Raw genomic sequence first — 14,642 nt, forward strand, 5'->3', positions numbered from 1 at the left:
AATTGATAGGGGCAAGTCTTCCCACTTAGTTTGTTTAAGTTGTTGTGGACTTTTTTTCCCTACCAGATACATTTTAGGGGAAAAAATATATTGTGTTCCTCAAAAAATCCAGATGAAAATTTGGTTGGGAATATACTGAATTTAAGTTATCCCACCTAAGAGCATGGAAACATGTTTTTTCTTTTATTCATATAATCTCCTTTATTAAAATGTGAAACTTTAAAAGTTCATTGTATTCTTGGTTAAGTTTTTTTTTGCTGTTGTGATTGGTATCTTATTTTTCTAGAAATCGATTGCTGATAAAGTTATGCTGTTACTTTATTATAACTGGTAATTTTGCTGAATACACTTATTAGTTTATGGGTTTATGTGTGTACTCTTGGTTTTTCTAGGTAGAGATCTATAACATATGCGAATAATGACATTTTATTTTATGTTTATTCTTCTAATTCTTACACTTCTTATTTCTTTTTCTTTTCTTATTCTATTTACCAGGACCTCTAGTACAGTGTTGAAAACAGCAGTTATGGTAGTCCTTCTTCTCTTGTTACTATTCTAAAGAGACTATTTATATGTATGTATGTATGCATATACATAAATATATATATATATATATCCCTTGCGTCTATCAGTTTGTCATACTGTGGGGGCTTGTGTGTTGCTGTGATGCTGGAAATTATTGAACAATATCATTAATAATCACACGCAAGTAAAATTTAGCTGAAGATCATCCAAAAGTGCCTGCAGCAGTATAACGACAGGGAACTGCCAGAAGTTCAAGCTGGATTCAGAAGAGGACATGGAATGGAACCAGGGACATCACAGCTGATGTCAGATGGATACTGGCTGAAAGCAGAGAATACTAGAAAGATGTTTACCCGTGTTTTATTGACTATAAAGGCATTCGACTGTGTGGATCATAACAAATTATGGAAAACATTGCGAAAAATGGAAATTCCAGAACATTAATTGTGCTCATGAGGAAGCTGTACATAGATCAAGTGGCAGTCGTTTGAACAAAACAATGGGATACTGTGTGGTTTAGTCAGGAAAGGTGTATGTCAGAGTTGTATCCTTTCACCATACTTATTCAGTCTGTATGCTGAGCAAATAATCTGAGAAGCTGGAACGGGCATCAGGATTGGAGGAAGACTCATTAACAACCTGCGTTATGCAGATGACACAGCCTAGCTTGCTGAAAGTGAAGAGGACTTGAAGCACTTACTGATGAAAATCAAAGACCACACACAGCCTTCAAGTATGGATTATACCTCAACACAAAACAAAAATCCTCACAACTGGACAAATGAGCAACATCATGATAAATTGGAGAAAAGACTGAAGTTGTCAAGGATTTCATTTTACTTGAATCCACAATCAACACCCATAGAAGCAGCAGTCAAGAAATCAAAGGACACATGGCATTGGGCAAATCTGCTGCAAAAGACCTCTTTAAAGTGTGGAAAAGCAAAGATGTCACCTTGAAGACTAAGGTGCGCCTCACTTAAGCCATGGTGTTTTCAGTCACCTCATATGCGTGTGAAAGCTGGACAATGAATAAGGAAGACCGAAGAAGTATTGACACCTTTGAATTGTGGTCTTGGTGAAGAATATTGAATATACCGTAGACAGCCAAAAGAACAAATCTGTCTTGGAAGAAGTACAACCAGAATGCTCCTTAGAAGCAAGGATGGCGAGACTACTCACATACTTTGGACATGTTATCAGGAGGAATCAGTCCCTGGACAAGGACATCACGCTTCGTAAAGTAGAGGGTTACCAAAAAAGTGGAAGTCCCTCAACGAGGTGGATTGACACAGTGGCTGCAACAATGGACTGAAGCATAACAACGATTCAGTAACTATATTCTTGTGTGTGTGTGTGTGTGTGTATAAAATATATATAAAGGACCGGGCATTGTTTTGTATGTGTATATATATATAAAATATAACATTTCTCCATTAAGCTTAATGTTTCATATAGGTTCTTAATATATAACCTTCACAATATAGAAATGGACTTTAAAAAACTTTTAGCAAACTAGGAGTAAAAAGGAGCTCCGGTGGCGCAGTGGTTAAGAGCTTGACTGCTAACCAAAAGGTCTGTAGTTTAAATCCACCACACACTCCTTGGAAACACTATGGGACAGTTCTGCTTTGTCCTGTAGGGTTACTGTGTGTCAGAAGCAACTCGATGGCAGTGGGTTTGGTTTGGTTTTTGTAGGTGTTGAACTTTATATAATTTATCACATGATTTTTCTGTATCAGTTGAGATAATCTGGTTTTATTCTGTAGTCTTTTAACATAATGAATTATATTGATAGATTTTTTTCATGTTGAACTATCCTTGCATGCCTGGAATAAACCGTTCTTGATCATGATGCTTATTTTTAATAAATCACTCAATTCAGTTAGCTAATATTTTATTTAGATTTTTGCATATTTATAAAATTTACAAACAGGCCTGTAATTTTTTTTGTATTGTCCTTATCTGATTTTGCAATCAGGATTACACTAGCCACATAAAATGACCTGGCAGTTTTTACTCTTTTTCTATTTTCTAATGCAATTTGATTCTGATAATAATTAACTGTTACATGAATATTTGCTAAAGGTCACCTTAAAACTATCTGGGCTTTGGATTTTCAAGGAGGGAAGGAGAATCTTGGCTATGATTTCAATTTTTTTTAATACTCACTGGAATCTATAATTTTCTATTACTCTTTCATCTGTTTCGACATTTTAAATTGGCATTTTGTACTTTACTAGGAATTTGTCCCCTTTATATAGGTTTTCAAGTGTATTTGCATATACTGTATTTTTTATGCAAATAACGCGTGCCTTCTATATTTGTTTGCCAACTGTGCCCTCTCCCTGTGAAGTATTTTTATAAGCACACTGTGCTAATTTTTTTACAGAAACATGAAAAAAAAGAATTGGTATAGCAGCATTTATGAAAATACCTTGCAGGGGAAGGGTACAGTTGGCAAACAAACGTAGAAAGCGCACAGTATTTGCGTAAACATATGGTAGTTCATTACACCCTCATGTGATCTTTAACTCTTGTATCTGTAGTTATTTCCTCATTTTATCCAGTGTTTTTATTATAATCATTTTCCCTTTTTTAAAAATAAGTCTTGCAGAGATCTGTATTATTAACTTTTTAAAAGCATCTTTTGGCTTTATACATTTTGTCAATCATTTGTTTTTTACGTCATTGACTTTCAGCTTGTTTTTTGGCTTGCTCTGTTGTTTTTGAGGGGGATTGCTTATTTCTAACTCTCTGGGTTGAATGCTTAGTTTATTTCTAGCCATTCTTGTTTACTTTAAAACTTTTAAGAACTTTTTTATCTGGTTCTGACAAATTTTGATGTGTAGTTACTATTAATCAGTTCAAATTTTTCTCATCATTATATTTTCCTTTTTAATGCAAGGGCTATTTAATAATATGTTACTTGAGTCCTAGAAGTGTGTTTTTTTTTTAAATTTATTGTTACTAGTTTCTAATTTTATTATATTATAACAAGATAATGTATTTTGTACCATCTTGATTCTTTGGAATTTATTGAGTTTTTTTTATGGACTACTACTACACATCTAGCTTTTTACAGTACTGTGTATTCATGAAAATGTATATTTTGTGTTTTGGCTGTATAGAGTTCAACACAGATAAAATAACCTAAGCTTATTAATTGTAATGGTCAGCCTTCATATTATTGCTTTCTTTGGTTGGCTCGATCTGTCATTTTCTGAGAGGGTATATTAATATCTTTAATTACGGTTGATGGGATACATATTTCTCCTTGCACCTGTCACAGTTATTACTTGATAACATTTTGAAACTATTCGTGGATGCAATTTGCTTATGGTGGATATTTTTTTGTGCGATTTATTGTTCAACTACTAATATTTAAGAAATCTTACTTTTTTTTTGTTCCTTGTGATCTTTTTGCCATACATTTTATCTCAACTCAAACCTCAACTTTCTTTTGGTTCGTATTTGTGTGGTATGTCTTTTTCCATCCTTTTATTTTCTATATATTTTTCTCTTAAATGTATCTCTTCTAGACCACATATTGTTGAATCTTATTTTTGAAGATAAGAATCTCTGTCTTTTAATTGTTGAGATTAAGCCATTACCATGTATTATAATTACTGCTATGCTATTTTTGCCACCTTATTGTTTTTTTTTTTTTCTTTCTGCTTTCCTTTGGAACAGATTGTATTCTGTTTTGTTTGTTTTTTTATAGATTCTATTTTGGTTTTTATGGTAGTATGAGGGTTGCCCTTAACTTGAAACCCACATTAATTTTTATTGCTCCTATTGATTTCTTAAACTTATTAATATCTAGGTCCTTTCCCTAATAAGGAGAGTTCTTTAGCATACTCCTATATCCTTTTTTAAATCTTTCCCTCATCATGTTTGTATTGTCAAAAACTGTAGTTAAGAGTAGATATAGATAATGCTTTCTCCTTTTTTCTGTTCTAAAGATTTTTGTTTGTTTTATAATAACAATCAACTTTACCAAGGTATTTGATCACCTTTCCTTATCATATCTCATGCAGCTTTTCCTGGATTTGTTTCTCTTCTTTATTGACTTATTAGAAAAATAGAGAGGTAAGTGTGTCTGTTTAAAATATTTAGACTATTAAAGGAAAGAAATATATATTTGTTAAATTAAAACCATAGAGGAAAAAAATGGAAGTGGGAGGTAACTAATAAAACTGTGTCAGTCCAAGAGAAGACAGGAAAGGATAGGGGAAGACTTTTTTAAAATAAAAAAAACCATGATTTTAGAAATAAGTTCAAATCTACCAGTAACCACAACAAATGAAAATGAACGAAACTTACCTATAAAGAGACTGAATCGTACAGATTTGGTGAAAAACAGTTCTGCTCTATGCTGCTTACTAAAGACCTACTCAAAGTAACACCACAAAAAAGGTTAAAGAATGGTTACACAAATGGTAAAGATCCATCAGTGAGATATATTAATATTTAAGATATATATTAAATTATGAATATGTACCTGAGAATGTGTTTCAAATATGTATTCAGCAAAACATGTCAAAATTACTAGAAGGAATAGAAACTTCAAATCTATAGAGAATGATTTTAACAGACCATTTTTGAAAAGAACCTTAAAGTAAACTTTAATAATTGGAGAGATAACGATGTTTATGGATGGGAAGGTAAAAAGAGTATCAAATTTACATAATTTGGGGGGAGTGGGAGGCTTATTTATTTACAAAAGAGAGAGATAAAGAAAAGATGATAAAATATTTAATTATCAAACTCCTTGTCCTTGGAGAAATGGTGATTCCCACTCATGCCAGAATGAAGCAAGAATGAACGTAGGACATTTGTTGTGCTAGAAGCAAGAAAGTTGTCAAAGACTAAAAGGGTCATGTTGCAAGAACGGGAGCCAACCTGAAGGGACTCCCACTAGTCCAAAATGGGGCAGTTTTGAACATCTAAAAGAAAAATAGCTGCAATATGATTGAAACACATCAAATATGTAAAAAACAATGAGGTCATGAAAGTGCTAAAAAGCAAAACAATACACATTTCATTGGTCATAATTGGCGGTTGCTTCACCCCATCTCATTACTTTGAAAGTTGATTTTTAAAAGGGGTAGTTCATGAAGGATAATCAAGCATTTATCTTGCCTGTTTCATTTGAACTACATTTTGTTTGGATAACTAGGAAATTTGTGATAATAAATTCTTCATTGTAGAATAATTATAGCTTGTATATGCACAGGGAATGATAGAATTAGAAAACCAATTTGCAATGCCTAATGAAATAACAGATCTAGGAAATGGTAATCATTTGCTGCTAAAATTTTTAGGGAAAGATTGATGGGGAATGTTATAATGAAGGGATTGGGCTAACATCACCTGAACCTGTTGATCAGTTTAACAACCCTATAAGTGGGCCAAACTAGACATCATGTGCTTCCTGAAATGTTGCAACAGAAAGTATATATAGCAAGTATTCTTGTCAGAAAAAGAACGAACCTTAATCTAAGCAGGTCTGTGGAACAAAAGAACTGGGGAACAGGAATGGCATAAAGATCAATTTGCATCCCACAAGGAAACAATTAGCCAAATCATTGATGTGAGATGTTCTACAGCAGTGCTCCTCAAGTGTCGTCCCAGCAGTGGACCAGCAGCATCAGTATCACCTGTGAGCTTATTAGAACTGTAGAATCTTACATTAGAGTCTCTGTGGATAGGATCCAGGAAATGTTTAACAAGTTCTCCAGGTGATTCTGATGCTCACCAAAGTTTGAGAATCAGTGTTCTACAAGATAAATGACTGAGTTCCTTTAACAGAAGGCATGATTTTCTTAAAAAGGGGAGAGGGGAAAGATGGGTAGGAAGGGATTGTTACACAACGAGAGATTTAAGAAACATAACAATAACCGAATATAATTTGTGGGCCTTTCTTAGATCCTCATTCAGACAGACGAACTGTAAAAAATATTTTTATGACAATCAGAAACATTTAATTTGAAGTGGGTGTTAGATGATATTGTTGTTAGTTGCCGTGGTGTCGATTCCAATTCATGCAACCCCATGTGTGTGAGAGTAGAAACGTACTCTATGGAGTTTTCAAGGCTGTGACCTTTCAGATGCAGATCTCCAGACCTGTCTTATGAGGCTTCCCTGAGTGGGTTCGAACTGCCAACCTTTTGGTTAGTAGTTAAGCACTTAACAGTTTGTGCCACACAGGGACTCTTAGTGATATTAAGTAAGTAAGTATGATCAATTTTGTTACACAATTATGTTCTTTAAAGTTCCTATCAGTTGATGAAAGATATATATTGAAATATTTCAACTGAAATATTTCTGAAATAACTATAAGTGAAATGACATTATGCCTGGGATTTGATTTAAAATACTCTAGCAGTAATAAGAATAGTAATAATGACAATAACAACAACAATAATCATGGGGGAGGCAGGATTGAAAGAAAATAGACAAAATGTTGTTAATTGTTGAATGATTACATGGGACCTCATGCTTTTCTCTTTACTCTGGTGAATGTTTGAAACTGTCCATGCTAATGTTTAAAGTCTTTAAGCAAATATGTCAAAATCATAATCAGTTCTGGGTGGTGGTATACAAGGGTCTATTATTTTATTTCTCATAAAACAAAATGACTCTGCTTATACAGTGTAATACTTTTTCCTTGGATTTTGACTTATCTAATATTAATATTGCAAAACCTACTTTATTTGTGTCCATGTTTTTCTGTTATAGCTTTGCCTGTCCTTTTCCTTTTTAATCTTTCAGAATTCAATGGTTTGGGGTGTGTCTCTTATAAAAGCATTAATTGCACTATATTTTAAAGCTCAGTGTTAGCATTCTTTTCACTACTAATAGACTTAACTTGTCATTTTATTCTTTATATAATTCTTTTTTCTGTGTAGAGTTATTATACCTATTAATTTTGAATATAGGTTTCCTGAATTTTTTCTAGTGGAGAAAAATGTTTGCAACATATTTTTTAAAGTATTTTGGTGGGAAGTTTCATAGTAGTTTTTAGTAAATTGAAATGCACATACCTGGGAATTTAACTTCTGGAAATTTACCTTATAGAAATATTATTAGAAGTGAATGCTCAATTATTTATTTAAGAGAATTGTCTGCTGCTGTATTGTGATAGTCAAACAGCTGGAAATTGAATGTCCATCAGTGTGGGACTAGTTAAATTTGGAATAACATAAAATGAAGTCCTTTGCAATGTGTACAAATTATATTAGTTACTTATAACAAATTATACATAACAGATTATCAAATTATCCCAAATTTTACAAATTAACAAATTATCCCAAGATTGAGCAGGTTAAAGCAACAAACATTTGTTATCTCACATATTTATTATGGGTCAGGAATCTGGACTGGTATAGTTGGCTCTTTCTGGCTCGGGGTCTGTTATGAGGCTGCAGTCAGTCAGACTGTTAGCAGGGACTGCAGTCACCTGAAGGCTTCACTGGGGCTGGAGGATCTGCTTCTAAGATGGTTCCCTCACATGACTTTTGGCAAGATGCCTCATTTCTCATTGACTATTGGTAGAAGGTTTTCACTGGCTGATTTTTTTTCAGAAGTAGACCACCAGGTCCTTCTTCCTAGTCTGTCTTAAGTCTGGAAGCTCAGCTGGAACCTGTCCATCAGGGGTGACCCTGCTGGTAGCATAACTTCCAGCATCACAGCAGCATGCGGGCCTCCACAGTACGACAAACCGACAGGCGTGTGGGGGTTGAAGATCAAAGACCATAGCCTTCAGCGTGGATTACACCTCAACATAAAGAAAACAAAAATCTTCACAACTGGACCAATAAGCAACATCATGATGAACAGAGAAAAGACTGAAGTTGTCAAGGATTTCATTTTACTTGGATCCACAATAAACACCCATAGAAGCAGCAATCAGGAAATCAAAAGATGCACTGCATTGGGCAAATCTGCTGCAAAAAACCTTTTTAAAGTGTTGGAAAGCAAAGATGTCACCTCAAAGACTAAGGCGCACCTGACCCAAGCCATGATGTTTTCAATTGCCTTATCGCATATGAAAGCTGGACTATAAATAAGGATGACCAAAGAAGAATTGATGCCCTTGAATTAATGTGTTGGCAAACAATATTGAATATACCATGGACTGCCAAAAGAACAAACAAATCTGTCTTGGAAGAAGTACAACTAGAATGTACCTTAGAAGCAAGGATGGTGAGACTTTCTCTCACATACTTAGGGCATGTTATCAGGAGGGATCAGTCCTTGGAGAAGGACATCATGCTTGGTAAAGTAGAGGATCAGTGAAAAAGAGGAAGACCCTAAATGAGATGGATGGACACAGTGGCTGGAACAGTGGGTTCAAATATAACAATGATTGTGAAGATGGTGCCCGACCAGGTAGTGTTTTGTTCTGTTGTACATAGGGTGGCTGTGAGTCAGAAGCGACTTGACAGCACCTAACAACAGCAACATTGGTAGAAGGCTCCAGTTCCTGGCCACATGGATCTCTTCACAGGGCTGCCTAAGTGTCCTCAGGAAATGGCAGCTAGCTTCCCCCAGGGCAGATGATCCAAGAGAAAGAGAGCAAGGAAGAAGCACCATTGCCTTTTTATGACCCAGTCTCCAAAGTTGCACAACATTACTTTCCCTTCCACTTTTTTTTTTTTTTTTTTCTGTTTGTCAGAAGCCAGTCACTAAGTCCAGCCCTCATTCAAGGCGTGGGGAAATGGATCCACCCTTAAAGAGAAGAATATCAAATAATTTGTGGAAATATTTTGAAACTACCACAAATAAGACAAGCCTAAAATGATAAGTCATGAAATATTAATATAAGCAATATTGAGCAACATTGTTATAACTGGCAAATAGTTTTGGTCTGAAGTATGCACACCTGGGTCTATATCCCACCTCTGCCATCTCCTAGCTCTGTAATCTCAGGAATTTACTTAATTCTCTTCAATCATTGTTTACTAATTTGTGAAATGGGGATAATAATAGTACTTAATAATAGTACTTACAACACAGGATTGCTATGAGGATTAATTGAAATGTTATGTGGGATGCACTTACCCAGTGGTTAGCAGACAAATGCTACACATTTCTTATGATGGTGATTGTGTTCGAGGACTGGATACATTATTCATCTGTTCAAGTACTATTATTATTTCTGCTCTCTTTTTTTGTTTTTCTTCCTTATTGGTTCTTTTTGTATTTGGTTTGCCACTTGTGTTACTTGCTGAATGTATTTTTCTTTGCTCATCTTCTCACTTAGATTCATTCTTCCTGGAAAACCTGATCTTTGACCAGATGGCAGTAACATTTGAAGATGTAACTGTTACATTTACTTGGGAGGAGTGGAAATTCTTGAATTCTTCTCAAAAGAAGCTCTACAGAGAGGTCATGTGGGAGAACTACACAAATGTCATGTCAGTAGGTAAAGTTATCCGAGCTCTTAGCAAATACACTGTTTCTATTTGAACCTGTTTTGTTGAATATTTTGGTTTTTTATCTGAATATTTTGGTATTTAGGGTTATGGGAGAAATATTCTTAAAAATGTGTCTTAAATCAGGTGACACAAACAAGACATCATCCAAGACACATGGGGTATATGATTAATAGGTACCTGTTTTTATTGTTTTTAGTCATTGTCTGGTTTATACTTAAAGCACAGATCTCCATATAGAGCCAGTTTTGTGTAGTCCTAGATTTGTTTTCTCTTCATACCGTTTGTACAAGTTAGTTTCTACTGTATAACAAACTGTCCCAAACTTAATGGCTTAAAACAACAAAACTTATTATTTTTCATAATTCTAATTGGATGGTGGTTCTGTCATGGAGTGGCTCAATGGGGGCAGGATGGTCTAAGATGGGGCTGGATGCCTAACTCATCTGTATGGCAGTTGTCTCAGTGTTAGTGGGGATGATGGAGCTGTGCTGCCCATATGTACCTCTTAAAGCAGGCCAGGCCTGGCTCATTTACATGAGAGTTGTCACAGGATTTTCAAAAGCAGTGAGAGAGATGGTAAGTCCCGGTATGCAAGCAGTTGTCAAGTCTCTGCTTATGTCAGTTTTGCTGATGTCCCAGTGACCAAAGCATGTTGCATAGCCCAGACCAGAGTCAGTGTAGAGGGGAACACCCAAAGGTATAGCTAAAGGTAGAGAGTTAATGCAGCCATCGTTGCACACAATCTGCCACACTATTCTGGAAGACAGAAAATACAAATAATATTTTATTTCTTCTAATAATGCCCCACATAGAGTAATCTAATTAAATTTCAGACTTCAAGGCTATTTTCCTGAATCAGTCAACCTTACTCTTTTATTTTTGAACAGTGCCTGGTAAATACTAGGTACTCAAGATATTTGTGGAATGAATTAAATGAATACATAAATTAATAGACAAGCAAATAAATGAATTTTAGACCCAAATGGAACAACCAGAATCATAACCATTCTTTCTCACCCATGCATATATTCAGTACACATATTGTTGTCCTTTTCAGTCAGTTTTTATCACAGTTAATTTTTGATACTTGCTGAATTCATTCTTCTGTGTGCATTTCCTCATTCAACAAGGATTGTTGTAATGTCTTGGTATGTGGAGATACAAAGATAAATTATATTACTCCCATCTTCATTGAGGGAGCCCTGGTGGCACAGTGGTTAAGTGCTTCGGCTGTTAACCAAAAGATCAGCAGTTTGAATCCACCAGCCACTGCTTGGAAACCCTAAGGGCAGTTCTACTCGGTCCTGTAGGGTCGATCTGAGTCAGAATCGACTCAACGGCGACGGGGTACCTTCACTGAGCTTGCAAAACTTTGGGAGGCAGTTCTCATTATATTCTGTCCCTTCTGTTTTTGAGAACCCACCAAAAGAATTCGAACATTTTACAATGGATGTTAATCTTCTATTGCAACTGGGAGCCTGAATGTCAGTTTTCTTACTCTCAGACATGCAAAATGAAAAATCATGAAGGACAAATAATGCAGATCATTTCCGTGCTTAAATAATAAAATGTTAAACTCTTCCTACAATTCTGGAGGTCATTGATTGAGATATTTGGAGATTTTTAAATAATAGCCTTCCTCTCACTAATGGATTATCTGCTTATTCTTCTAGGAAAGTGGAATGAGAGCTGTAAACCCCAAGAAGAAAGATTCAGATATTTAGAACATGACAGTCTTCCCTGCTGGAAAGGCTGGAGGAATGCCAGCACTCAGGTATATGAAAATCAGAACTATGTGGAAACTGTTCAAGAGGTATATTCCAAGGACCTAATGCAGCAAGACCTTTCCCACTGCCAAGAATGGTTAATACTCTCTACACAAGTACCAAGATACGGAAACTATGAACTGACTTTTGAAGACAGAAGTCCCAGGAGCTTTAAATATAAAAAGTTTATACCTTGGCAGTCCTTAGAAACAAAAAACACTAAAAATTATGGGAGAGAAATTTACACGAGTGATTCACATGGTTTTCAAGGAAACAGATACCATCTTGCCATATCCAGGAAAAGTTTCTCTTTGGAAAAAGAACAGAAGCTCATAGTTCATCATTCATATGTCCCAATAGAAGAAGCCCTTCCAGAGTTCATTGGTGAGATATACCAAAATGGCCTGCTGAAAGACTCTATGGAAGAGAAATACTGTGGATGTAGTAATTGTAAAGAAATTTATTACTGGAGCTCACAGTGTGTTCTCCACAAGAGAAATCCATTTGGAGAAAAACTCTATCAATGCTCCATCAGCACAGCATGCTTCTCTCAGAGATCAGACCTGTATAGACATCCAAGAATCCATATAGGTAAGCATCTGTACAGATGTGATGAAGTTGACAGTCACTTTAGTCAGAGCTCAGGTGTTCACTTTCATCCGACAGTCCACACGGGGGAGGTACCTTACATATGTAATGCGTGTGGTAAGAGTTTCTGTCAGATCTCTAGTCTTCACAGTCATCAAAGAGTCCACACAGAAGAGAAACTGCATAAATTTGAGTGTAATAAGGACCTCAGTAGAAATTCGTTACTTCACATTCATCAGAGACTTCACATAGGAGATAAACCTTTTAAGTGTGATCAGTGTGGTAAGAGTTTTAGTCGGAGTTCAGTACTTAATGTTCATCAGAGAGTCCACACAGGAGAGAAACCATATAAGTGTGATGACTGTGGAAAGGGCTTCAGTCAGAGCTCAAATCTTCGAATTCATCAGTTAGTCCACACAGGAGAGAAGTCCTATAAATGTGATGACTGTGGTAAGGGCTTTACCCAGCGCTCAAATCTTCAAATTCATCAAAGGGTACATACAGGAGAGAAGCCGTATAAATGCGATGACTGTGGAAAGGACTTTAGTCACAGCTCAGATCTTCGTATTCATCAGAGAGTCCATACGGGGGAAAAACCCTATATTTGTCATGAATGTGGTAAGGGCTTCAGCAAAAGTTCAAAGCTTCACACTCATCAAAGAGTACATACTGGAGAGAAACCCTATAAATGTGAAGAGTGTGGTAAGGGATTTAGTCAGCGTTCACATCTTCTCATTCATCAGAGAGTCCACACAGGAGAAAAACCCTATAAATGTGATGATTGTGGAAAGGGCTTTAGTCACAGCTCAAATCTTCACATTCATCAGAGAGTCCATACTGGAGAAAAACCTTACCAATGTGCTAAATGTGGTAAGGGTTTTAGTCATAGCTCGGCTCTTCGAATTCATCAAAAAGTCCACACGGGAGAGAAACCTCATAAATACCACGAATATTATAAGAGATTTGATCAAAATTCACATCTTCACAGTAACCACATAAGAGAAACCTTATAATTTTGTTTATTTAGTTAAGAGCTTTAAAGCTTAAACTTTAAACCAAATAAGTGCTGCTGGGAAGGAAATCCTTTACGTAACCCAAATAATCCCACACAACATTTATAGTTTTCCTTAACTCTCACTAAATCATTTGCTTTAAGAGGTGATCCTTAGGAGAATTCTTATATATTTAAAATTAAAGTATATTTTCGTTTTCTACTATATATATAATGCATAGTCATTATAAAATATATGAAAGATTAAAGGAGAAAACTCTTTATCCTGTTTCATTCTAGTCTTTTTTCTCTGCATTTTAATGTGCTTGAACTCATATTGTATGTTCAGCTTTGCATTTTCACTGACCTCAGAACATTTTCTTAATGTTTGCTTTGAATTGAAATGGGCTAGCCATCTCTGGAACATCATCTCTTGACTCCCTCAATGTCTAGGAAGCCGCAGAACAAAATTAAAATACACAACACTTGAAACTCAAACTGGTAGACAACTTTACTGCTTGAATATGGAAGAATTAACTGGACGTCCAGTATAATTCAATTGCTCATGAAACAGAGGACACCTGATAAAAGAAGATCATTGTATTACCCTGTATATGACACAGGATATCTTAGATATGTTCTCTCTGTCAACCAGAAATCTCTGAAACGAATATTTTATTGCAGGAGTATTACACTTTGAGATAACTACAACTCACTCTTACGCCCTTTTCCAGTTTTTCATATTTATTCATAGGTTCAGACACTAAGTAGCTGGAGACAGAAGATTGTTTCCCTAAGTAAGGTGTGGAAGGTGTGGGCAAAGGGCAGGAATAACACTGACAGGAGTAAATGCTAGAAATTGAAGATACTCCATTGGTTCAGAATCGGAGAGCCAAGCAGTAAAATTTCATTTCAGTAGAAGAGAGTCGTATATGAATATCTGCTAGTAACAGAATTGAACTCAGCTATGTACAACAGTGAACCCTCAAGCTATATGTAAGAAGAAAATTTGGCCATTATAAAAATGGAGTGGAGTCAATAGGAATACACAAAGCCTGACAATATTGATGTACAAATATGTTCAGATCTCTCTTCCCAAGAGGGAAAAAAAAATCAGGTTGGTCTGTTTTGAGAAGTAAGAAGGAATTGTAATACCAAAAAATGGAATATTATCCAGAAAATTTAGACACCTGTGGCCCTAAAAATTAGCTATTTCAGACTCTAGAAGAAAATTTCAAAATAATTGGTGTCCTCAGAAGCCTAATAGAAAACCTAATGGTACACATTCTAAATCCGTTCTACACATTCTGCATCAGAAGTTGGGAT

The 14,642-nt window shown here is 35.5% G+C and overlaps 1 protein-coding gene across 1 annotated transcript; it reads left to right on the forward strand.

Annotated features, from left to right (window-relative positions):
- The first annotated feature begins 9,797 nt into the window (after positions 1 to 9,797).
- ZNF214 (zinc finger protein 214) lies at positions 9,798 to 13,338 on the forward strand. Its single transcript, XM_004389091.2, has 2 exons — positions 9,798 to 9,958; positions 11,645 to 13,338. The coding sequence occupies exons 1-2, from the start codon at positions 9,832 to 9,834 to the stop codon at positions 13,336 to 13,338; spliced, it is 1,821 nt and encodes a 606-aa protein (XP_004389148.1). The 5' UTR covers positions 9,798 to 9,831.
- The last annotated feature ends 1,304 nt before the right edge of the window (positions 13,339 to 14,642 follow it).

This window comes from Trichechus manatus, unplaced genomic scaffold, assembly GCF_000243295.1.
Source record: "Trichechus manatus latirostris isolate Lorelei unplaced genomic scaffold, TriManLat1.0 scaffold00232, whole genome shotgun sequence".
Taxonomy (NCBI): domain Eukaryota; kingdom Metazoa; phylum Chordata; class Mammalia; order Sirenia; family Trichechidae; genus Trichechus; species Trichechus manatus.